At 36.4% G+C, this 26847-nt stretch overlaps 3 protein-coding genes across 7 annotated transcripts in view; 2 read left to right on the top strand and 1 right to left on the bottom strand.

Moving 5' to 3' along the window:
- Window positions 1-2295, bottom strand: part of gpr179 (G protein-coupled receptor 179) — a 99394-nt gene extending 97099 nt beyond the window's left edge. For all 4 annotated transcript variants that reach the window (XM_087273305.1, XM_087273303.1, XM_087273304.1 and 1 more), the window contains exon 1: window positions 2230-2295. The gene's annotated coding sequence lies outside the window, so the exon portion shown is untranslated. The remainder of the gene's footprint in view (window positions 1-2229) is intronic.
- The window catches only part of npepps (aminopeptidase puromycin sensitive), a 302499-nt gene that overhangs the window by 159284 nt on the left and 116368 nt on the right, over window positions 1-26847 (top strand). The window lies entirely within an intron of this gene.
- Window positions 2654-26802, top strand: sp2 (sp2 transcription factor). Of its 2 annotated transcripts, none has more exon segments than NM_001099982.3 (8): window positions 2654-2698; window positions 3973-4049; window positions 5819-6580; window positions 12755-12973; window positions 15024-15309; window positions 18522-18708; window positions 21398-21591; window positions 25071-26802. In NM_001099982.3, coding segments are annotated over 8 exon segments (1833 nt in total). In that variant the 5' UTR covers window positions 2654-2691; the 3' UTR covers window positions 25172-26802.

The raw sequence follows: 26847 nt of genomic DNA, 5'->3' as shown, positions 1-26847 counted from the left end.
CCAATGACATGACCACATTGAAATGGTCTATACAGCTCACAAGGGGTTTAACAAAAAAAAAGGTCACGTCATGGGTTTGAGCACAATTTTTATACTCACTGGTAACACTTCACAATAAGGTTGTATTAGTTAATGCATTGAATAACATGAAAAAAACATTAACAATACATTTATTACAGTATTTGTTGATGAATATTCAGTTGTTCATTGTTAGGTCACGTTAACTCACAGTGCATTAACTAATGGTAACAAGCATAAATATGGATTTTAATAATTCATTAGTGAACGTTGAACTATGAATAATAAATCCGGGACAAGTATTGTTCATAATTAACTCATGTTTGGAAATACATATTGTAAAGTGTCACATTTCTTCTAAATTTTGTATACAAATATGGCCATTTTATAGCATTTTCATTTTTCTCAAAAGGACATTTGGTAAGAATAACAAATGTTTTCTAAGTTTGTTGTAGTTTGAAAAATCAAGCTTATTTTGCCAAATATCAATGTCTTAAAACATAGGGATTAAATTAATTTTTGTACCTGATAATTGATATTAACATGTCTGAAAAGAAGTCAGCATTGTTATTTTATGCCGAAAAAAGATATTTAAATTAAAAACAACCCAAATTACAACAATAGTTTCTGTAAATCTCTATTGGATTTACAAATGAATGGAAAAAATACTTCTGGAATCAGCCTGAAAAAAGTGAACACCTCTCAATTTGCATTTTGAATAGTTTATTCATCCAGTTACTTGGACACTTTTATTTTTTTTAACACATCCAATCATGGTGATTATATATATATATATATATATATATATATATATATATATATATATATATATATATATATATATATATATATATATAATTTTTTTTTACATTTTATAATGAACTTATTACAGTAAAAACAAAATCCCATTTCTAACAGAATTACACTTGTTTTTGGCTTAACTTGCTCGCCAATATCTTCTGCATAGCCCTCTATCTGTTAAATGACAGTATTTACATTTTTAAAAATTCAAAGATTCATTTACAAGATTTAGTCATTTAATTTTAGTTTGCTTTATTTGTAGCTCAGCAATAAAACTAACAAAGTAAAGCTGCAAGCAGCGATGAATGGGACTTTGCACTAACAAAAAATGTTACGTCAAATTAGAAATGACGTTCTGTTTAAGGCATTCACCCCAACCCTCTCCATCATTCTCACTATCCAGTAAGTTAGGATGATTGCCAAATCAAAGGTTACAATTGGCCACGAGCCCTACTTTGAGTATATCTGATCTATTCATTATGTAAACATCAAGATAACATTTCTTTAAATTTTGTATAAAAATGGCCATTTATAGAATTTTTACTTTTCCCGAAAATACAATTAGTAAGAATAACAAATGTTTTCAATGTTTGTTGTGATTGAATATTGAGGTCATTCTGCCAAATATCGATTTCTTAAAACATCTGGATTAAATCCATTTTCGTATCTAAAAATTAATATTACAGTGTCTGAAAAGATGGCACCAATGTTATGTTATGCCAAAAAGAGATATAAATTACAAACAAACCAAATAACAGCAGTTTCTGTAAATCTCTATTGGCAAATGAATAGAGAAAGTACTTCTTGCTTTTTGAATTGCTGTTTTTTTTTTCTTTCCATTCTTTAGTCACTTGGATACTTTTATTTGTTAGACACATCCAATCATAGTGATTCCAGGAATCTGAAATAACGCGTTTCTTTAGTAATACTTTTGTAATAATACCAATAGTTTATATAACTGCATTTCTTGTTGCTAGCATCACTATATATCGGTAATGTCACACATTTTACTTTACCTAAGGGCTATCCAAAACAAGCGGTGCCCTAACTTTTTCTTACAAAGGGCCAAAACCCAAACTTGATTGAGGCTAGTGGGTCGATCGAAGGTAAATATAGTTTCCATGACTTTTTGAATTATCTTTTGTTTATTTATTAATTTTTCGTATGACTATAACTTGTTGCTCAAATCACTATATATTGGTAATATCACACATTTACCGAGGGGTTAACGTTATTCTAAACATTTTCATGGGACAGCAGCACACACAACTGTATTCTCATTAACGTTACAGACGGTAAACGAGTTAAGAACGCCTAAAGTTAATATTGCAATTACAAACAAAAGTCTCCATTTACAGACAGAACAATTTCATTTTGGAGAATTAAAACATGTTGGTGTTTGTCCATCACCTTTAGGTTCTGTAACTCTTTTCAGAAGACACAGTAGCCCGGCCACCTGCGTTCATAATGCAAGGCAAAACCGACACAATTTGCGAAGGTTTATTAATAGCGATTGTTGTCAATTACTTTTGATTGATATCCTTTCTACGTTTCTGACTGGCTAAACGAAAAGTCAGTTAAATTCATACCTGCGTATCATTGGTTCGCCTCATTATTTTGATAGCCTCACAACCCCCGCCTCTCTACTAAAAACTCGACAACCCATTGGTCAAACATATATCCTTCAACTGTCATAGAAAAACGACGTCTTTTCATTAGTCAGAACAAATGTCAATCAGGCAAAAACTGTTTTCTGATTGGTTATCACTTTTAGCTCTAGATGATTGACAAGTAACCTGATTGGCCAGTAGACCCCGGTGGGGCGGTATCTTTTGTGGGCTCTTCAAGGCTTCACGGAGAGTGAATGTCGTCATGAGCGGTGGGTAGGAATTATAACGTTGATGTTTATATTACAATGTTACTTTCTTAAACATTTTCACGAGCGAACGGACCGATATATGTTAAATATCGTAGCTCGCACGCATGAGTTTTTTTTAATCAAACGTAGCACTGCGATTCAAATAAATGCACACTTCCGGAATCACTGTTCTTTTCCGCAGCGAAGAGTTTATCTGGCTAGTTAGCACTTTAGCATGCTAAGCCAGCAGTTTCCTCCTCCATCAGCGCACTCTTGAGTCTGTCTGCACGCAGTCAGGATAACCCTTATAAAGCGGTCTGCATGCTCGTAAAAAAGTCGTAAACACGTGATCGACTGATTAAAAACTAAATATAAAATCAAACTGATGAGATATTTTAAAGCATTCAATTAGCATAGCTCAACCACTTGCAGGCTTCTGACGTTTTAGCTTGTTAGCGTTAGCAGCTTGCATCTTTTATCAAGCCACATAGTCATTAAAACATTTTTTTCTTCAGTGCTGTTGAAATTGTAGTGTAAAAACACACACGTTGGCTGTTAATGATACCGTCGGGATTTTCATACTGAGGAAAATAAATCAGAAATGAATGAAACGTTATGAGAACAAGTTTTAAATGTATCGAACTTGCAAATTATTTCCTATAAACTATCTATAAAATTGATGTAATTAAAATACATGCACGCATTGAGTTTTTGTTCGCTTTCCAGTACATAAACATGTCGAGTTTGTTTTGTTCGCTTTGACAGCCGTCAGAAAGCATCATAACAGCAAGCGTTTGTTTTGTTTGTGACTAAAGATATTTGTCCACATATGGGGTCAGTTCAGGATGTTTACCATAGATGTGTATATACTAAAGCTGTGCATCTCAGTGCTAATTCTGGAATAGCCCAGCACTTGAGGACCAGGATTGAATATATTTTACACTGTGAAGTGCCACTGTGTGCTATTGGTGGACTGAGTTTTAAACCCTGCCTCGCTGAATCACTGCTCTCGGGGGTTTAGATTATCTCAGGTAACGCCTCCTTAGCTACACTTGTCCTAACTAAAAAAAAGTGCATGCTGTTAGTGGTTATTTTATTTTGAACAAAAAAGTCAGAACATTTGTTTTTTTTTTCAGTTCTGTTCACGCACTTTTGATTGAAATGTTGTGGTGCTTTAAAAATTGTGCAAGCTACAGATTAATATGATCTCAAATGTCTTGGATTATTTTGTTCTCACAGTTGGAGAGTTTTGATCTTTTCATTGCATGAATAGATTTACCTTTGTCTTCTCACAGATCAAAAGGACAGTATGGCCACCACTGTCGCAGTCAGTCCCAGTGAATATCTTCAGCCCTCCACCACCACTTCTCAAGTAAGTTCCCACGATTCTATATTTTGTTTTAAGGATGAACTGATATTAAATAATTTTTGAGGACAATAGTAAATTTCATATTTCTGCCAAAATTATGATTTTAAATATACAGAATATATTCTCCTGGTAAATTCTGATATATATATATATATATATATATATATATATATATATATATATATATATATATATATATATATATATATATATATAAATTATTTTTTTCCCCAATTTGTTTATCGGTAAGAAGAACACATTTCTAAAAATAATAATTTTAATTTAATAATTTCTAATAACTAATTTCTTTTGTCTTTGCCATGATGACAGTGCCTAATATTTCTTTGATTTAATTTTTTTAATTATTAGTATTCAGCTTCAAGTGTAATTTTAAGGCTTAATTAAGGTTAATCAGGTTACAAGGCAAGGATAATTAGGCAAATCAAAATGATGCTTTGTTCTGTAGACTATGAGAAAAATATTGTTTAAGGGGCTAATGCTGACCTTAAAATGGTTTAAAAAAATTAAAACAGCTTTTATTCTAGCCGAAATAAAATAAATAAGACTTTTTCCCAGAAGATGAAATATTATAGGAAATACCGCGATAAAGTCCTAGCTCTGTAAAACATAATTTGGGAAATATTTGAAAAAAAAAAGGATAATTTTGACTTTAACTCTCTCTTTTTTTAATAAAAATGTATGGGGAAGGGTAGCCTTAAAGTGGTTATAGTCAAAACCTATAAAAAGCTATTTGAACAATAAATAAATAATAATAATAATAATGTATTTTATTGATCAAAAAGACACAGATGTCCAGCTATTGTTACAAAATGTGCCTGTCAACATTTGGAATCTCATGACCTCAGAAATCAGTGTGTTATTTATCAGAAACAATGCCGTGTTTGTTGGAAATTGTTATAGTTTTCTAAAATTACTTTTCTGTGATCTAAAAAATGTTTCAGCAGTTTTTAAATATGGTAATCATCACAACTGTTTGCAATGTACAGATGTCTGTTTGTAATGTCACAGAGTGAAGGGATTGTTTGGGCACAGCAAAAATTGTCATTTTCCTGAAGAATAATACTATACAAATTAATAAAATCTAATTGGTTATTTGCTGTTGTATTAATATCCTGGTGTAATCAAACAGCATATTTAACTCTGGTTTGCACCACAATCTAAAGACATGTGCTATAAGTGAATCAGGTAAACAAAATTGGCCATAGTGTGTGTGTATGTGAATGGATGTTTCCTAGTTGTAGCTGGAAGGTCTTCCGCTGCCTAAAATATATGCTGGAATAGTTGGTGGTTCATTACATGGTTGTGGCCCCCGATGAATAAAGAACTTAAGCTGAAGGAAACTTAATAAACAGTATATTTGACAACTCTCTCAAATTTCTCTTGCATAGCTGTACCAGTGTAATGTGTACTTCAGGATATTTCTATTTTCGTGCTTTATGAAATATTGCTGTATTTTCTTCATACTTGCATTATAATATTTGAGCGTTATCTTGGAGGAAAGTTTATCAAAAGTGAAAAATTTCTTTTGGTTTTGGTGATTTGATTTCACAACAGCGTCAGTTTAGGGGACTGAGAATGCAAACCAGTTTTCACAATGTAATTTCTTTAAAACAATATTGCTTTCATCTCCATTTAAAACAGCAAAAAATGCAATTTCCTGAAAACATTGATGCCATGTTTGCATTTTGAATGTTGATTCTGTATCATGTCATTTAAAAGAAGTAATCCTGTATCAACACACTTTCATATAGGACTCACAGCCCTCCCCGTTGGCGCTCTTGGCAGCTACTTGCAGTAAGATTGGGCCACCTGCTGCCCAGGCTCCAGTCAGCACACCACCATCTCAGCCAACCACACGCCGTCTGCACCCGATTAAACCCGCCCCCATTGCTCCAGCTCCACCCAAAAACCTGGGCTTCCTCTCAGCCAAAGGGAATATAATCCAGCTGCCCGCAGGACTTGGCTCATCAGGGGCCAGTCCCATTGTCTTCACTTTTCAGAGCCCTTCACGTCCAGCAGGCACATCCACTGCTAACTTCCAGTACCAAGTGATTCCTCAGTTCCAGGGCTCTCAGACCATTCAGATGATGCCTCAGGGAGGACAGATCCAAATCATCCCAGGAACCAACCAGGCCATAATCACCTCACCCGTCACAGTTCAGGCTGCCACACCAACTGCTCCACCTCTGGCCCCGGCCCCGGTCCCCCAGCATAAAACGGTGGCGATCAAGCCGTCCACCCAAAAACGGCGGCAGAATAATGCTAGCGTGAATGCTAACATTGTGCGACTCCCCAGCGGACTCACGCTTCCTCTCAATGTGACCACTGGTGATGTCGGAGGAGCGCAGGTTCTAACGGAGACTGCAGCAGCTCCAGTGAAGCCCAAAAGGGGAAGGAAAAGACAGGTGGCTATAGCTGCGCCAGCACCTGCCCCGCAACCAGCTTCACCTCCACCTGTAGCTGAGCAGGTCGAGGCCTTGCTGATAGAGACCACAGCTGACAACATTATTCAGGTATGAGCCTTTCTGTGCTTTGGATGTCTGAAAAGCTTGTTTTTGTTTGTTTTCTATACAGTATGTAAGCGAAACATTTTGTCACTAGTGTGTTTATTCAGTTTGAAACAAAAATGCGACTATAAACACAATCATATTTACATCTTTGTTTTTAGTTTCAAAAGAAAAACAATGCAAAACAAAAAAGAGATGAGGAAAAAAAGGTGCAGGTTGTTTTTATGTTCAAATTATTATCGCGAAAAAGCACCCCAAACAAACACTATTACAATACACATTGTTACATATCGTTAAAAGTGCAGTAGGTGATTGTCATCAGAAACATTTTTGGTTGTGCTGATTGAAAGTCTTTTCACATTCCAGTAGTAATGATTATAGTAAATTATCTAAATGGTTTTATGTATATTTTTATGTTCTGGTTGAGGCATAAAACAAAAAATTGTTTATCCAATTAAATATTGTTGGGCCGACATCTCTGTCAACAAATGTAGATTTGGGCTTTTGCACATCTCTGTTCACGCATATTCGCTATTAGCGCATGCCCTCCTGCATGAGCGCTGAACGTTCATGACACATGCACACGTCGCGGTAAAATCAAATGCTGAATTGAAACTTTTTGAAATCCTGAATCAATATTGAAGTTACTTTTGCATGCTGGAGGAAGGACGACACCATGTCTGAAGTATTTCTGTTAGACGGTTAATGTTCTGTTTACTGTTTTAGTCCCCCATAGCTGATGTAGATTGGGTTGTGTTATGAATGGGTTATATGCACAGAAGTGTTGTTGTTCAGCCACTGAAATCTCCTGGCGATAGATTGATGTGACTATTTTCAGCTTTATAAGGGACCTTTAACAGCATCGATAATGTAGATTTATATTTAGTTTAACAACAGAACGTCAATTAAGAGCACTATTCCGCCTGGGCTGCTTTACTGAGCTGAAGTTGCTTTTATATTAACTTTGGTTTATTTTTGAACAATGACAGCCTTCCTATATTGTTTACCATGCTACTCTGAATATTCGCTCTGAAATAGCATGTAAGTTTGGCTTAGTGATAAGTGAAATTCCTGCACGCCGCCGGCCAAACACTAACTACATTTCTAACTGGCGAATGGCATGAACTAGTGGGCTGTTTTCTGTCATATTGCGGTGCACGCGTTCGCGATTTTAGGAGACGTGGCTTCGAAACACAGTCCCTCCCCGCCATTCAAAGATAATGCGCTAAGCGGAAGCATTTTGGAAGACTACCTACTGCACCTTTACGACTGATTTATACTTCTGCGTCAATCGCATGCATATGGTCTGACCTATTACTTTTAAGTTCATATTAAGGGTGTCACGATTTAGATTTTTAATCGAAATCGATCGAAGTTTATGCTTAACTTTGATTATCGAATCAAAAAATAGAATCGTCGATGCTGCCACGCCCCCATGTCACGTTAGCTTGGCTTGCCAAGCGGGAAAAAAACATGCTTGTTAAACTGCAAACGCAGGAGACCCGTCGACAGAGCTTAAATCCTCTCCTCTTTCAATGAAGTCGCCGGTGTGGAAGTATTTTGCATTTCCAGTTAGTTATGTTGACAACGTTTGTGTTGTCGACAAAAAAAAACACAGTTTGCAAGCTCCGCTATGTACGTATTACGGTTAGGATGATAGACGATGGGCGCATCGCGATCCTCCGCCCCACACCCGTTGCAAATCCGCTCTGGGAAAAATACACACTCAGGCCCTGTTTACACTAATATGTCTTTGTTTTTAAATGGCATTTTAGAACGACAACGATCCACATCCACACTGGCGTGTAGCGTTTCTGAGCAGCCCTCCTTCCTCACTGCCCCTGAAAACGCACATCACGTGACCACACACACTCATTCACACACAGACACAGACACACACACATTGTCATGCGCTCGAGACAGCGAGTCAAGGCAGTCAGCGGGTCAGTAGACTGCTTCTATCTTTTTCTTTTACACAAGTACTTAGTCATTTTAGCGAACACCTCAGATACTGTTGGCTGGTTCCTGTTGGCTGTGCACCTTTTTTACCAACGGCATTATAACGACACAGATCACTGCCTATTCACGAGTCCCGCAGAAAAAAGTGATTGACAGGTGGTAATTATGTGTGTAACTTACCTTTATTCATTTACTGTATGATTTGTTCAATGGTAAAACAAAGACCATGCAAGTCAGGTAGTTTAAACGGTAGGCTACAAATAATTAATTCGTTATTAATTAATTAATTATTCATAATCGAAAATCTAATCGAATTGTGACTTTAGAATCGAAAATGTAATCGAATCGAGGATTTGGAGGATCGTGACACCCCTAGTTCAAATATTAAGGTTTTAGTTATGATACTCCCAAAATGATTCTGCATAAATCTGCAGATTTTTAACAAAATTCTGCGCAGAAATATTTAAAAATGTCCGCAGATTCTGTCTGGCCCTTGTCATGCCATGACACAATAACTGTTTTCTAGGTATATTGCGGTTTAGAAAAGTCAAGATTTTAAAACTGAAAGATTTTTTCTTTACTTTTTTTTTTCTTTGGACGGTAGTATCTCAAGCAGAAAATATATCAAAAAATGCTGTTTTAAATTGTAAAGAAATCTGTTGTTTTGAAACTAATGAAGACAACAGAAGTCAATGATTTGTTTTCATTAGTCAGCCTCACATCTTTACTGCTCCAAAATATTTTAAATGTTTCTCAAGAGAAAATAGGAATGAAATGAAAAAAAAAGTTTAGTTTTTTTACCCAGACATTTAAAAAGAATATATTTTAGAGCAGCAATCGTAATACCGTGAAACATATACAATGATAATTTTACCCAAGGATATCATTCCAACAGAATCTTATACCAGCCCATGCCTAGACACACTGATCACTCGACGCAGAAGTATAAACCAGCTTGTATCTTTGTTGTTGTTTTTTTAAAAGGAAAACTAAAAAAAAAAATAGGGAAAGAGAACAATGGAAACAAGAGTAATAAAAGTGTACAGAAAATTACTTACAACCAACTGAATGCAGTCATTCAACAACTACAATCACATGTTCAGATACATTTAATTTTACATTGTCAGTGTTAAAAGTAAATATGTACAATTAAACAGTATTAAACAATAACAGTTAAAACAAAATACAAATGAAATAAGAAATAAATACATTTAAAGGAAGGATAGTGCATTTATTAAATATAATGTAAGATGTTGAGACTTAAGGTAAATTATAAAACATTGCCACTTTTTCAAAAAAAGTCGTTTTCCTAGAGGATTTTATCTCTAACAACTTTTGAAAAAAACATGGCATCTACAAGCCATTGTAATGTTGTTGAAGGCTTATTTGATTTCCAGTAAAGTATAATACGGCACCTAGTTAATGATGAGGTAAAGGCTAAAATATTAAGCTGTTTAGAATTAAACTGGGACCAAATATTCAGTACCCCATAAATGGCTACAGCAAGGACATTTGTCTATATTTACCTGCAACACCTTCGACATAATTGTACAATAATTAATGCAGTAATTCTGTAACGGGTTGTTTCTGTGCAGGTTGTTTTTAATTAGTAACAGATTATTCCAGATAATACTACATTAGGAAGAAATAGTTGAAAATGTATATTCGTAAAAGGCATACATCAGATTATTATCTAACTGGGTTTTATTTAAATAAATATTTGGAAACAAGGGGGTTTAACCTGGTAGGTTTATAGATACTATCTGTAAAATAAGCATAGCCACCTCTTCGGCCAGTCCCACATACAGTACAAAAGTGTACGTTATCAACTGAGATTTCAGAAAACTTTTCTTTTATTGCAGGTTTAAAAAAAAAACATTGTTGAAACTGACTATGTTTACATGCGCACGAATGATGCAATTATTTCCAACAATCAGAGTAAGGGCTTAATTACAAAAGAATGTTTACACATCAGGAGCAAAGCTCTTAATCCTGTTTACATGCAATATTCATTATTTATTTTATTTCTTATGAAATGTGGTTGTTCTTCTTACCACCGCCATTATTCACGTCTCACTTCACAGCACAAATGATGTACTTCGAGTATCTGTTACTATTCCGTGCTATTTCTGGTGCTATAGAAATGTGTTTTTTAATCCAGTTCAGCTGGGTTTGTCTGCACTTCAGTCACATTCTGTGCGCTGTTTGTAGATGAGGGAGCAGAGGTGTCAGTCAGTTGTGTTCAACTGACCACTTGAGCAATGAACTCCTTTGAAAGTGTATTTCACAGATGGCACACTGTACTGCCACCCTCATGTGCGCCTTGGAATGGCACAAACATCACATGGTATGTCGTCCTCTGTGCTTCCCATTCACTTTGATTGGGTGACGTCAAGGTTTGCTGAACTATTGGCGAGTTGGGGATCTATCAGCTCCACATTTGCACTGTGGCTTGCTGCAGAAGTTGTGAATTTCTCAACTTTTCAAGCACCAACCAAAGTGTCAGCCAATCAGATCACTTCATGCAAATACCCCAGCTCAGACGGCAGCCAATAGTAGCTAATTTTATTGGATGATGCTGCTGTGATGATAACGACATCAGCATCCAGCTGTGTGAATGTACCATGTCGGCTGTACACTCCGATTAAAATCAGCGTACTCCAACTATGTTAATACATTTTAGTTTATTGCAATTATGATAAATGTTAAGATTTAATAATTGTTTACTTAAGATTTTAGTTGTTTATTTGTCACAGTTTTGGATGGTCTATGTAAATGGTGTTTTGGCTCGTGTGTCAAAGAAAGGTTATTTACTTCCTTGCCCCTTCCATTATGATGAATATTACATCCCAAAGTGTGTGTGTGAAATAAATGTATGTGTACTGTATGTATGTATGTATGTATGTATGTATGTATGTATGTATATATATATATATATATATATATATATATATATATATATATATATATATATATACACACACGTGTGTGTGTGTGTGTGATATATATATATATATATATATATTGATATATATATATATATATATATATATATATATATATATATATATATATATATATATATATATATATATATATACATATATATACATACATACATACATACATACATACATACATACATACATACATACATACATATATATATATATATATATATATATATATATATATATATATATATATATATATATATATATATATATATATACATGCACACAAACACACATACACATATCTATGCACTGTTTCCTCTTGGATTTTTTCCAGCTGTGGCGGCAGACTCTGTTGGACATTTTACATAGATCTACTACTACATATACCATTATTTCATTGACAAATGTCATGAAATAAGAATTAAGTCGAGATGACGTTCATATAATAGCCTACGAGCATGTCAATCTCTGCTCGAGCGCCAATTTCCTCTGTTCATGCACATAACGTCTTGCGCACCCTCACATATACGCTGCTCAAGTGCAGATTTTTTTGCGCGCCCTCAAAAAAACACTGCTGAAATGCAATTTTTTTTATGTTTCTGTAACAAGTTTGTCTCCAACATTTATTAGATTTACTAGGAATATTAATGAATGTCTCCAATAGACTTACAGAGCTGCATTAATGGGTCCTGAAGTAAAGTGAAATGGCTATAAACTCCAGCAAGACAAAATCATTGGATGCAGAGCCACACAGACATTTATCTATAAATAAAGTATAATTATGGAAACTGTGTTCATCATAACTGAAAGCTATGCTGTGTTTGCTGGCCTCTCGCATCACGCACCTGTCAGTCAGTCAGCACATCACCTTAAAGGGTTAAACTGAACGCACAGCACTACTACGATTACAGAAGGGTTTGCGCTGTTATAATTCACTTACCGTTTAATACATTTTTGGTGCGATTATAACCCGCTATTTAAAAAAACGACAGAATGTTTTGAATGAGATGCTGTAATGTAGCTGTGGCGGGATGAATTTTGGTGTGGCGCCCCGCCACGGAAGAATGAATGTAGCGAAAACCATGTTATATACACATACAGTACATATATTTCACACACACACTTTGGGATGTAATATTTATCACAATGAAAGTGGCAAGGAAGTAAATAACCTTTTTTTAATATATAAAATTTGCCCAATAGTCCAAGCAGCTGTTTTTCTTTCCTGTTTGCATCTGTTTTTAATAATGTCTTCCTGTCCCAGGCAGGAAATAATCTCCTGATCGTGCAGAATCCAGGGGGGAGTCAGCCTGCTGTGGTGCAGCAAGTGCAGTTGCTTCAGCAGAAATCAGACCAGCAGGTCGTTCAGATCCCCCCACAGGCTCTAAAAGTGGTACAGGCTGCATCTGCTACACTTCCCCCTGTCCCACAGAGACAGACAGTCACGCCCAGTGTCCAGGTGTCTCCTCCAGAACCCACACAGGTACTATTTACTTTATCTTTTCTTTTGAAGTTAAGCTGTGAATGTAAAGTTTCTTGTAATGTAGAGTATTGTTCATGTTCATTTTGGGATGAACTATCCCTTTATTATATATATATATATATATATATATATATATATATATATATATATATATATATATATATTAGGCTTAGGTGGTATTACGGTATTATGGTATACCGCGGGATCTAAAAATAGCAACGGTGTGAGTTTCAATACCGTTATACCGTCATAAAATATTAAATATCCTTTATTTAATGCCTACAAAAACGTATGTGTGGTTGTCATCACGGGACAGTGTGGAGGAGAGAGGGAGAGGGAGGGGGAGAGAGGGAGAGGGGAGAGGGAGAGGTGACGTGACGAGTCGCGCTTCAAAGTGTCCTGCAGTTTGGCAGTATTTACGGTTTCTACTGAACAGAAGGGAGACGTGGTTAATATGAACGAGAGGTCTGCATTAAAGCTGAAGATCTTTGCCCGAACCCGACGAGACCCGAAAAAATCCAAATTCCTGTATTAAAATCCATCCCTGCAAAGGTGAAGCAAATGATGACGAAGTAGTAAAAAAAGCGAATTTTGTTGGCGGTCAAGTCAGTCACTAGTTCAGAGGGAGCGGTTATTCCAGCCGCAGGTATTTCGCGGTCGCTCATACACTGCGTATTACGGTAGAGCCTTAAAGCGCAAGCTGACAGGTAAAAAGACGAGGCCTCTCGCTACAATGAAACTACAGTCATGGAAAATTAAATGGATGTTCCTGACTGGTAGAAGATGAACAATCCTACCCAAAACTTGCAAAATCAGCCAGATCAGAACTCTGCATCTCGACCTGTAGCAGCAGGAAAGGGTGTTCAGCTGCTGGACCCCGTGAGCGCAGGACTGCGCTAAAGCCAGTGAATTTACTAATGTTCCTCCACAAACACACGTAGCCTAATCTTGGTGAGTAAAGGGTTTTTCAATTATAAATAAATATTAATCAAACCATATAATCATAATGTAGACCGAGTAGACAGGCTAATGGTGGCATTATTCTTTTAATATTCAGCTTCACTGCCGCCCTAATGCCAGATTGTGAAGAGAAGAAACAAACCTTGCAGAGCCTTTATCTTAATTTCGTTATTGCCAAAATACCCGTCATCATTTAGAGTTTATTTTAATTTGATTTGTTGAGCAAGATTTCTTTTGGTGTGTTGGCCAATTTAAAAGCTAAGTGTATGTACCCAGGCCTATATAGAGTGCTGAGATGTTACAATGTTACAGAGGACTTATTTTATTTCTTTGTTTATTCTTTCAAGTGGCATATAGTCTACGTTTGTTACGAATAAATGATGTTAAAACATATAAATGACTCATTCTTGAAAAAAATGCATTAGAGCTGTGCATAAGCACATTTGAATAATGTCGGGCTGTAAACGAGTTCGGGCTTTATAAAGCTGTCAATCAAAATGTACCTGTCGGACTCGGGACCTATCGGGTATAATTTTTATGACCCGATTACAGCTCTCTGCATTCCCGCTGCAGTACCGCGGGAGCCGGGCAGATTTCTTACGGTGTGTTAATAAATTTCTGAATAAATCGCGGGAGGTGTGTGTCTGTGTGTCTGTGTGTGTGTGTGTGTGTGTGTGTGTGTGTGTGTGTGTGTGTGTGTGTGTGTGTGTGTGTGTGTGTGTGTGTGTGTGTGTGTGTGTGTGTGTGTGTGTGTGTGTGTGTGTGTGTGTGTGTAAGAGAGAGAGAGAGGCTTTGCGTAGCCTCTCTCCCTCTGACCGCGAGCCTAAGGTCGCATAGAAGGTATTCATTTTCTGAATGGTTTAGGCTTAAGCCAACAGTTTGGTGACGCTGTCTGAGCCTTGCGTCATAATTTTTTTTATTACGCCGGTAATACCGAAAACCGGGGTAAAATATAGAGGCGGTCTGAGGGTATCAAAATTTGGATACCGCCCAAGCCTAATATACATATATATATATATACCGATGTTTCCATTGGTAAAAAGTCCAGAGAGATCTTTAAGTATCTAATGCATGTGCTCTGCTTTTCCAGGTGCTGATTAAAACAGCCTCGGGGGAATGGCAGGCTGTACAGATACAGGAAACTACTGTTACGACTCCAACAACACCCACCAGCACACCAACACCTGCGGTGGTCACAAAAAAAGTTCAAACAGGAACGCGGAAAGAAAGGACTCTACCTAAAATCGCCCCGGCTGGAGGGGGTTTGATAACACTGAACGCAGCTCAGTTAGCATCTGCTGCTCAGGCTGTGCAGACCATCAACATCAACGGAGTCCAGGTACAGGGGGTTCCTGTGACCATCACCAATGCTGGGGGTGAGTGACACACTTGTTGGGTTGTATGTTTTATCTAATGCAGAGTAGACACTGACTTTATCCCTGATTTTCATTCGTTGAAGTGTTCTGTGAATTGCTGGCAAATACTCAAAATCAGAGGCAAATCGGTGCGAGGGTGTTCAGATGAGTGGAAATCATGAAGTATGAATAATCAGTAACACTTTACAATAAGGTTGTATTAGTTAATGCATTTACCAACATGAACAAACAATGAACAATTCATTGATTACGGTATTTGTTCATGTTAGTTAACATTAGTTAGTACAGAGGTTATTCGTGGGAGTTAAGTTATAAAAATAACCCGCAATAGGCAAAATCTGTAAAGTAGACAGCTTTATTTTTTACTATTATTATAGATGTTTTAAGGCTGTAAAACCCCTAACTACACACTTCTCTCTTTTTTTTTAAACACTCTCAAAGTTCAAATGCAGAACATAATGCGCTGTGAGAAAAAAAGCATCTGAAATTGCTCAAAGCAACAAATCTGCGAGGCTGTGGAAGGTAAAGCGCCTTATATCGAGCGACCATGAGTATACAGTTGTTCATTGGTTTGTTAACTCCTGGTGGATTAACTAATGTTAACAAGCAGGTATTTGGATCTTAATAAGGCATTATTAAATGTTAAACTATGATTAATAAATGCTGTACAAGTATTGTTCATAATTAGTTCATGTTAGTTAATACATTAACTAATGTAACTTATGAAACCTTATTGTAATAAGTGTGACAAAATTATCAAAGACTAATCTCAGACACCCATCAAATATTTAGCAAAATATAATTAATTCAAATAAATGAAGGAATATGTTATTTATATTAGATTAGTATATGGAGCCAGATCAGTCTCAAAAATAATACATTTACAAAGTATAATTCATACATTCACAACTCAATTCACAAAATCCAATTCATAAATTTAAAACATGATTCATAACTACTCAATTCCAAATCATAAATTCAAAACTTGATTCATAAATACACAAATCCAATTCATAAATTCAAATCACAAACCAAAAATGCACAAATCCAATTCATAAATTCAAAACACGATTCAAAAAATACACTTTCAGTTTGTAAATTTAAAACATGATTCAAAAATACATATCCACTTTGTAAATTCAAAAAAAATGATTAAAAAATCCAAAAATCACGATTCAAAAATACACAAATCCAATTCGTACAAGCAAAACACGATTCAAAAATACACAAATACAATTTCAAAACGCGATTTAAAAATACATTTATGAATTCAAAACATGATTTAAAAATACACAAGTCCAATTCGTAAATTTAAATCACAATTCAAAAATACAAAAATCTAGTTTGTAAATTTAAAACACAATTCAAAAATACATAAAATCCAATTTGGAAATTCCTAACATGATTCAAGAATACAAAAATCCAGTTCATAAATTCAAAACACCATTCAAAAATACACAAATCCAATTCATAAATACATAACATTGTTCAAAAATACAAAAATCCAGTTCGTAAATTCAAAACGCCATTCTAAAATCCAAAAATGCAATTTGTCATTTCAAAACAGGATTCTAAAATACATAAATCTAATTCGTAAACTCAAAACATGATTTAAAAATACACAAATCCAATTCAGAAATTTTAAATGATTCGAAAATCCAGTTCATAGATTCAAAACACAATTAAAAAATACACAAATCCAATTCATGAGTTCAAAACAAAAATATATAAATCAATTTAAAAACTCAAAACAGCATTCATAAATACAATTCATAAATTCAAATCATGATTCAAAAATACACACATTCAGTTAATAAATTCAAAACAAAATTCAAAAATACACAAATCCAATTCGTAAACCTAAAACATGATTTAAAAATACCAACAAGTCCAATTTGTTAATTAAAAACATAATTCAAATGTACACAACACGATTCAAAAATTCACAAATCCAATTTGTGAATTCAAAACACAATTAAAAAATACACAAATTCAACACTATTCAAAAAACGTAAATTAATTTGTAAACTCAAAGCACGATTTAAAATACACAAATCCAATTCATGAATTCAAATCACCATTTAAAAATACACAAATCCAGTTATGGCCCGTTTCCACTGAGTGGTACAGTACGGTACGGTTTGGTTTGGTACGCTTTTATGGCCGTTTCCACTGTCAAAACCGTACCGTACCACTTTTTTGGGACCCTTTCGAAAGGGTCCCAAACTGCAGAAAGGGTCCCAAAAGGTGGAGCTACACACAGCAGCTGAACGCTATTGGTTTACAGAGATGCGTCATTCGTAGACTCAACAAGCCAGAATGTAAACAAAGGACCCGCCATATTTGAAATACACAGCGAAAGATTACAGCGGAATTATAAATACATATGCAGCCATGGTCGATCCTGCAAACAAACCCTGTCGTCGTCATGATAAACAGCCACAAAGCCATGGAGAAGAGCAGATTCACCCTGTGCCGCGTAGTTTTTAACGAGCCAGTCTGAAGCCCGAGTGGTTTCGCTTTCTTTCTTGCGCTCGCCGCGCGTCTCTATCTGAGATAACATACTTCTTGATCTGATAATAATAACATGCACTTGATTATTGACAAGCTTTGGAAACCCGATCCTGTGAGAAGCTGACAAACGCGAGTGACACATTCTGAAAGAAAAGGACAAACTCGAGAGTGGAGCGCGGGGAAAAAGGCTAAGCCAAGGAACACATTATTTCTTCAGCAAACGTGAACAAACTGCCTTGTTTTAATCTTTATTATCACTTTTTGGACTAATATGAACTGGGAATGATGGAATGACTCTCTAACAGTGGCTTCATGTGCTGCTGAAGATTACAGACACAGATGAGAGGTTTTCACTGACTGTAGGCTATACTTTGTGTTGTTTTGAACCTAATTAATGACGTAATGTCTGCTTTGAGTAGTTCTTCTGTAGTTGGTAACATATCGGAGACTGTAAGGGTCTGTATGTGTTCATATATGATCTTTTATTTTGTAAATGCATTATTTTTGAGACTGATCTGGCTCCATACCTACTCCCTTCTAAAGTAATTTCAGCAGTCGCAATCATCTGAAACAACTGTGATTAAATCAGATGACAATGAGAGAGTTAATAAAGTTGGCCTATTAGCTAGTGGATCTTACATGGTGTTTAAAGACGTGCATTAATGTATTTTTTTGTTTGTTTGTTTGGTGTGTTTTAGGCCAGCAGCATCTGACAGTGCAGACTGTTCCCAGCGCAGGTCTGCAGCTGGGCAGTGTGCAGACGCAGACACAGACCATGCAGATAGAGCAGACGCAGACACTCGCTCTGGAGCTGCAGACTCAGCCAGGAGAGAAGAAACGGCGCATGGCCTGCACATGCCCTAACTGCAAGGACGCAGAAAAGAAGTAGGAAAGCTTTTATTTATATAGACATAAACTGATCCAAATCTGTGTCAAATAAGCCTGTGGAATATGGGCAAACTATATAACATGTCCATCATTTTTTTGGTCTGTATCACAGTTCTGTGGTCACAGTTTCCTGGTTGATGCAGTATGCATTGAAAACAAATAAAATTCCCTTTTTAACACTGAGGCCAAATCCCAATTCTGCCCCTTAGCCCTTCCCCTTACCTCTAGCCCTTGTTTTGTGCGTTCACATGAAAGGGAAAGGGTGTCCCAATTCTCTTTAGCTTGAAAGCGTAGGGCTGATGGGGAAGGGCTAGATAGCTTTTAAAAATGAGATTTTTCAGGGCAGCATTCAAAACCATAAGGAACGAAAATGTTCTAGAAAACACCAGCTACAACGGCAGCATGGCTGCACACGGAAGTTGGTAGATGCACAAATTAGTATTTTTTTGTAAATATTCCGAATTTTTACAACCATCAAGCTTATGTTTTAATATGTTCAGAACGGCATTCGTGTTTTATGAAAATGTTTTTTTTTAAATCAATAAAAAAACGCTAAATTTCGCTATCTATAATCTATTATAATAACTCCTGCTAAATGCTAAAGCTGCCATTATAAGAATATTCATCAATATGTGGCTCTTTTTGGATTGTCGGAAGCTATAGAAATTAAAAATGTAAAACAGGAAATACGTTGGAACCATTGTTTTTGTTTACATTCCACAAAATTGATCTTTTGTACAGGGTTTCCGCGAGGTCTTAAAGTCTTAAATCTCTAAAGCTAAATTTTAGGCCTTAAAAAGTCGTAAATCTACTGAAATGTTGTGTCTTAGGTCTTAAATCTTTTTTTTTTTTTAACAGGTCTTAGTTTTCTCGTTTTTTTTTTTTTTTTTTTAATTTTATTATTATTTGTAGACTGAAGTAATTGACAGCTATGTTATGCTTTATTCTTGGTAACAGTTTTAGGGTTTGTGAATGAATATATTTGAAAATGAATAAAAATCAAATTAAAAAATTATTATTAAAGAACTCAATTATTATTATTGTAGTATTAAATTAATTAATTAAAATTAAAATTAAATAAAAATTTATTTTATTAATTTTTATTTAAAAAAAATTTGAAAGGGCAAGTGAAAATCTTTTCTAACTAGAATATTTTTAAAAATCCTTGGCATTTAGCCTTGTAAAAGTCAAACATTTCATTCATAATGTTCTTAATGTCTTAAAGTCTTAAACTTAAGATTTCTGCAGAAACCCTGATTGTAGTCCCACATATTTTATGAATTAAGCAGGAAGTGCGCAGAAATCATGACAAACTTCACAGCGTATGTAAATATGATCCCCGGTGAAAATGTGCGAGATGTCTGATAACCAAGATGAGCCAGTAACCATGAAAAAGGCCACACTTAAGCAGGATTTCAAGGAGGTTTCTAGCGCGCACCATCATAGCGGTACCATCATTTAGCAGATTTCACAATAATTCTCACTATTTTTTTATTGATATTTTGTAATGAATTGCTGTTAAAAGTCCACATGAAATCAATATTTAGAATCTTTATTTTGTTAGCGCAAAGTTATTGTAGTTATTGTAGTTTAGGTAATCTTCATACCTGTCAACCCTCCCATTTTTCCCAGGATTCTCCTGTATTTTACAGTTCTATCCCGCTATCATCCCGTAAATGTATTTCTCCTGTATTTTCAGTCTTTTTCTGAAGGGTGGCAAATAAATATTTAAACAGTTAAGCCTCCCTGTACACAACCCATACCGCCGAAGCACCAGGGGCCGCCTCTTGCTCTTAAATGCGAGTCTGTTCTGTGCTTTCGCATTGTTTAGACAGGAAAACACTTTGAAATAAATTTAAAAATGGCACGATTATTATTTTTTTTTTTTGTTACAGGTCCCTTAATGCAATCCTAAATACAGTCATAGCGCTGCATGACTGTCAGCTGACGCACTCCATAATGATAAATAGGCGCTGTTTCCCAAACTAATTCTGTACTAGCAATTTAAAGCGGAGCAAAAGTCTGGGTTTTGAGTGCATGTTTAAACAGATATACACATAACTAATAATAATATCTAAAGATGTCGATCTTGGTGTTTTTTTTTTTTTTTTCAAACACAAGTTATTTCGTTTATGAGCATAAACAGTTAGGAAAGCAGTCAAATGCTTTCATTATAACCTTAGATGTTGGCATTTTTAAAGTGACACCTCTTATTTAATGTAATCAAACAAAACAACAACAAACAAAAAAAAACGCCTCAAATGAGCATATTTAATAATTTGGGGATTTTTTTAAAGTGGGGGTCTGGGGAATCCCTTATTAAGGTGGGCATATCCCTTATTTTCACATCCCAATGTTGACGGGTATGAATCTTTGATCAAAATCGGACCATTTGCTTCGCGTTTCGAGTGGTGGTCCATCTCTCGAAGTCAGTTTGATGGCTTCAGCCACAATATTTTTTAATGTTCACAATATTTTTTTAACCACACCCCCCTTTATCGTTAGTTTGCTATAGGGGAACAATGTGCAAAACAAAGCCCCACCCCCTATTCAATATTTAGTTTCATTTAGAAGTATGTCAACATACTGAATTAAGTCTAAGCAATTTCTAGTTCACAGGGACTTTAATAAAAAAAACATTTTGGCAGTCCAGACATATCTCATGTTTGTGTTTTCTATGCTACAGGCCGGGAGAAGTGGGGAAAAGAAAACACATCTGCCACATAGCAGGCTGTGAAAAGACCTTTCGAAAGACTTCCCTGCTGCGAGCGCATGTCCGACTGCACACAGGAGAGAGACCTTTTGTCTGCAACTGGGTGTTCTGTGGAAAAAGATTCACGCGCAGTGACGAGCTCCAGCGACACGCCAGGACACACACGGGTAAGAAATCTCCAAATATCAGGGTTCCCACAGGTTTTAAATAAGTAGTTTGAATGAACAGCAAAAACACATTATTAATGTATTTCAGATATTGAAAGGCAGGGGATTTGTTTTTCGCTTTAATTTTAGCTTTCATTTATCAAAATGTATCTTTATCGGAATGTTTCACTTTTATGGTTGATCTATTTTATGTTCCATTTTATTTCTGTCATGCTAACTCACTGGTAGTCACCAGATTGTGTCTGTTAATTAAGGCCAACATGTCAGGATCATGTTTATTTTAGGAGTTTTCAATTCAAAATGACCGATTCGAATACTTCACAGCCTTGCAAACATGAAGTACCTCAGATTTTGACAAAAAAACTGAGGTAAATTATCCATTGCTGTCCGTATAGTGGCTAATATGCTGATTTGTCACAGCCATGTCACCCTGCAGCCCAAGACCGGTTACTCACTGAAGCTAAGCAGGGCTGAGCCTGGTCAGTACCTGGATGGGAGACCACTAGGGAACACTAGGTTGCTGTTGGAAGTGGTGTTAGTGAGGCCAGCAGGGGGCGCTCAACCTGTGGTCTGTGTGAGTCCTAATGCCCCAGTAAAAGTGAAGGGGACACTACACTGTCAGTGGGCGCCGTCTTTCGGATGAGACGTTAAACCGAGGTCCTGACTCTCTGTGGTCATTAAAAATCCCATGGCACTTCTCGTGAAAGAGCAGGGGTGTAACCCCGGTGTCCTGGCCAAAGTCCCTCAATCGGCCCTTACGATCGTGGCCTCCCAATCATCCCCTTCCACCGAATTGGCTCTATCACTGTCCCTCCACTCCACCAATAGCTGGTGTGTGGTGAGCGCACTGGCGCTGTTGTCCTGTGGCAGCCGTCGCATCATCCAAGTGGATGCTGCACACTGGTGGTGATGTGGAGAGACCCCCCCTCATGATTGTGAAGCACTTTGGGTGTATGGCCATACACAATAAATACGCTATATAAATACACATTACATTTTTACATTTACATTTTTAAGCTAAAAACATTTTATTGTACTTTACATATAAAATAGTTGTTGACTTTTATTGCTTTTTTTTGTTACTATGACATATTTTAATAAGTTCATCAGGTTTCAACTAAATTTAAGTTATACAAAGTTTAACTTAATATTTTTAGTCTGCTTGAAGTACATTCAGATGACTAAATTGATATTTACTGGCGTTGAGCAGAAGAGTATGCAAAATCACTCCTACACAACTTTAAGCTTCCGACACCCGCTTGTAACACAGAAGAAGAAGAAGAAGAGAGAAAGTTGACACGTTTGTTGTTACTGGCGATTCGAACAAGCATGAATGGTTCAAGTAGCAGTTCTAGCTTTAGCGTTAAAGAAAGGATTATTGTTCATCAGTGCAATGAGCAGTTCCACGTTCATGTCGCCTTGAGCATCTTCAATGTGCGCTCGCATTGACACTTGAGTGCCTCCAAGTGCTGTTTACTGTAACTTCAGCAGCTCCGTGCACATGAACAAAAGTGCCAGTCTGATTGGTGGAGAAAAAATGAGCACGAGGCATTTCTTGAAAAATGAAGCTTTTACGCCTAGTGTTGCGCGTTGGTGTGCATGATCACATTGGCGCACTTTATTTAGTCACGAGGCGTTAAACGTCGACCGAAAATGCGAGCAAAAAGCATCCCGTGTGCACGGGCCTTAAATAGGGTATATGCCGAGCTAGTGTTCTTCCCATGCTGATAAACTTCCGGTGACCTGTTATTGTCAGTTTTTTTTTTAATCTTATACGGTTCCTTTTACAGCATCGATGTTGTATTGTAATAAAAAAAAAATCAGTTAAACAGACTTTGGCATTAATTTAGTTGCTCAAGCGTGAAAGACAAAAAGCCGTTTACTCGCGCGCACACACCCGTCAGAATCGGCAGGCTAGTGCAGAAGCTCCATTGAATATACTGGGGTAAAATAAATGCTCATATTATAAAGACATGGTGGGGGAAATGTAATTTAATGCAGTGCTTCTTGTACAATCTGAGACCCACTTTATATCGGATATCATATCGAGTTCACCAGAAGCGTTTAAGCCAGGTTACTGGCAAATTAAAAGTCCTGTTAGCATGCTTTGGCATTAGGGGTGTCAAAATTAATTGTTTCTTCGGTGCACCGCGATGCAGACGCGGACAATTCGGTATCGATTCAGTAATAATCATAACCGGTTATAATGTACTGACGTCATTTATCTCCTATGCGCTCTGTCGTGAGGGAGGTGAGCGCCGGTATTTACAACACTCAGCCAACTCAGGGCCGGCCCGTGGCATAGGCACCATAGGCAAATGCTAAGGGCGCTGTACATCCAGGGGGGCGCCAGAAATGAGCGCGCTTCAGTTGGTTTTGTTTTCGACTTTCCTGACACACATTCAATTATAGACGGCAATAACTCAAAAACCTCTTACCCTAAAAAGATCTAAAGTGTGTTTCCTACAGAAAAACAAAGCTGGTTATGTTTCACAGCTGTCTTTTTTTTTTTCCGCTCGACATTACGAGCACTGCTCCGTTTAAGCCCTCGCAGTCTGTGTTTACTTTAGCCGGCAGAGCTCGGGCTGAGAGAAGCTCTCAGTAAGGGACCGTCGAAAAAGTGCTTATTTTTGTCGTTTTTTTTTTTTTTTTTTGGTTTTCTGCTCCGCTCAGCGCGAGCTCTCCCTGTTGCAAGGGCTTAAGTGTGTGTGTTTGTGTGTGTGTGTGCGCACGTGTGTGTTTGTTTGTTTGATGCTGTCTATGTTTTTGAATGTGTTTGAATGAGAGACAGTGTGTTGCTGTGTGTCTGTGTGTTTATACAGACAGCATGTTATAGCCTCCCCCCTTAAATATAACACTGTATATGGAAAGCATCGTCAATGCACCGTGATGCACCAAGATATCGAATTGAACCGAATCGATGGCATGATAATCGTAACCGAACCGTGAGACCAGTATAGGTTCACACCTCTATTTGGCATATACCCTATTGTGGAAATTACACTAAGAAATTCTTGTTAGTTTAATAAAATTGACTTTTCTAGTCATCTCAGCTTCACCATCAATCAAACTGACTAAAAATGTTAAGTTAATCTTTGCATAACTTAAAAACTTTAGCTGAAGCCTGATTAACTACTATTGATAATGTTTTTATGCTACTTATTTTAATAAGTTTATTAGGTTTCAGCTTCAATTTTTAAGTTATGCAACTTTTAACTTAATTCTTTTCTTTTATATTTTTAAATTTTTTTAGTCAGTTTAATTGATACTGAAGTTGAGATGACTCACAGTTAATTTGATATAACTAAAAAAATGAAGGCAGCAAGATGTAGAGTAGATTGTGGAAATTAAGCTTGTTGTAGTTGGTGGAAGTTGGAGAATTCGCTTTATGGTTTAAAGTGGGAACCCTGAAATATACATGTGCGCAAAACACAAATGCAATGAATTGCCATTAAACACACTTTTTCTTCTGCTTTTAGGTGACAAACGTTTTGAGTGCAATAAATGTCAGAAACGTTTCATGCGGAGCGACCACCTAACAAAGCATTACAAAACACACATCAACACAAAGAGCCTGTGAACAATGTCTTTCATGAGATTTCAAGAACTTCATGGGGGGATGAAAAAAGAAAAACAAGTGTTCCCTGGGCTTGAGGGATGGGCGGATAAGGAAGTAAATCCCCATTCGCGTGTACGACGTAGCCCTGGAAATTCACCTGTTAATACCAAGGCCTCGCCCTCATCTTCAGAGAAAGGCTAGCAGGCCGGAAAGTGTGACCCGCACTTAAAACTCATGAAGAACATGGATGCCGGTTGTGTCTTGGTGGTTTCCTCTGATATACAGAGCAGAACAAAGCACCAACGGACACTCCAGCCAAAAAAAAGCAAGAAAAGAAGCTACTTCCCCCTTTTATTTACAGTTTTTCTCATTGTTTTAGCTTCACCATCCCCCCCTCACATGAAGTGTAGCAGTTATGGGCAGTGTTTCTTAGCTTTTATTGTGTAAATGTTTGTTTTCATACATACAAACATACATTTGTACATACTATGGACAATTTGAATACAAAAGCGATGCTTTGGACAAACTCTTTGACCCAGTTAAATTATTATTTTCTGTTGCTTTTTATTTTATTTAGAATTTTAAATGGACGCTTGAATTTGGTTTTAATAATATTAGAGGTTTTGGATTTGACATGCTTGTCCATGGTTTGACAATCATGTTGTATATAGAGGAGGGTGAATATCTTCAGACTTACTACACGTTTAAAGGAATAATTTATTTAAAAAAAGATGTTGTAACATATGCGGTGTGTGTGTGTGTGAGCGCGTGTGTGTGTGTCTGATGAAGATTGCTTATGTCCATCAAAATCCCCAAAAAAAGTACTCATGTTTATTTTTTGATGTAAAGAAGGACTAAAATCTCACAAAGAAGGATGCGATGTGATTGTTTGCAATGTTTTACCATGTTTTTTTCGATTTATTCAAGGTACGTGTAAAGGAAATGAGGAATTTAATGCTTCTTTGCAGTCAGTCATTCCGCTTGAGTTCTCATCCAAGTTTTTGTCCAAGCTCTCTTAAAGAGGCCTTAAGAGGAAAAAGGAAAGGGTGCTTATGTATGTTTGTATATTGATTTTGTTGTATTTGGATGTAAAATGTAGGATAATTGTTACACAAATGTGTATTGGCTGTTGTTGCCAGACATGAAAGATGCGGACTGTGTACAGTGTAAATGAGAAGGAAGAAAACAACAACATTTGTATAGTTTCATTCCTATAATATGTATGTAAGACTAATAGATGACCCTTTTTATTGACTAAAAGTTGCCTTAGTCTGCAGCACCCCATATTTAAAGAGAATTGACTTTTTTTTTTTTTTCCAGGGAACTGCGTTTGTAGACCTGCTTTATTTTATTTGTCTAACTTATGAAGTGTTAAGAAATGCCAATTTATGTGCACTGACCAAATTCAGGGTTTTTGCTGAGTGGATAATTAAATTATTTGGTTTATGTGTCTGCGTTTGATTTGACAGAATAAAAATCTATCATTGATAAAAGCCCTATTTAAAGAGCCCTGGCTTTGAGAATCGATATATAGGTAAAAACCCTGTGTTTGTATAAGTTGTGTTGAGGAGCTTAGACCAGAGAACTTGCTATCTTTTTCTACAGTCAGACCACTTCTCCCACTCGCCTAATAAAGCATAACACAAAACGCACTGTTTCTTTGTTTCAAATATTTCAACCTGTTCGTCACATACTTT

The sequence above is a fragment of the Danio rerio genome, chromosome 11 (genome assembly GCF_052040795.2).
Source record: "Danio rerio strain M-AB ecotype USA chromosome 11, GRCz13ab, whole genome shotgun sequence".
NCBI lineage: Eukaryota > Metazoa > Chordata > Actinopteri > Cypriniformes > Danionidae > Danio > Danio rerio.
Note: the sequence above shows the minus strand (reverse complement) of the source record. Positions and strands in the feature narration are given on the sequence as shown.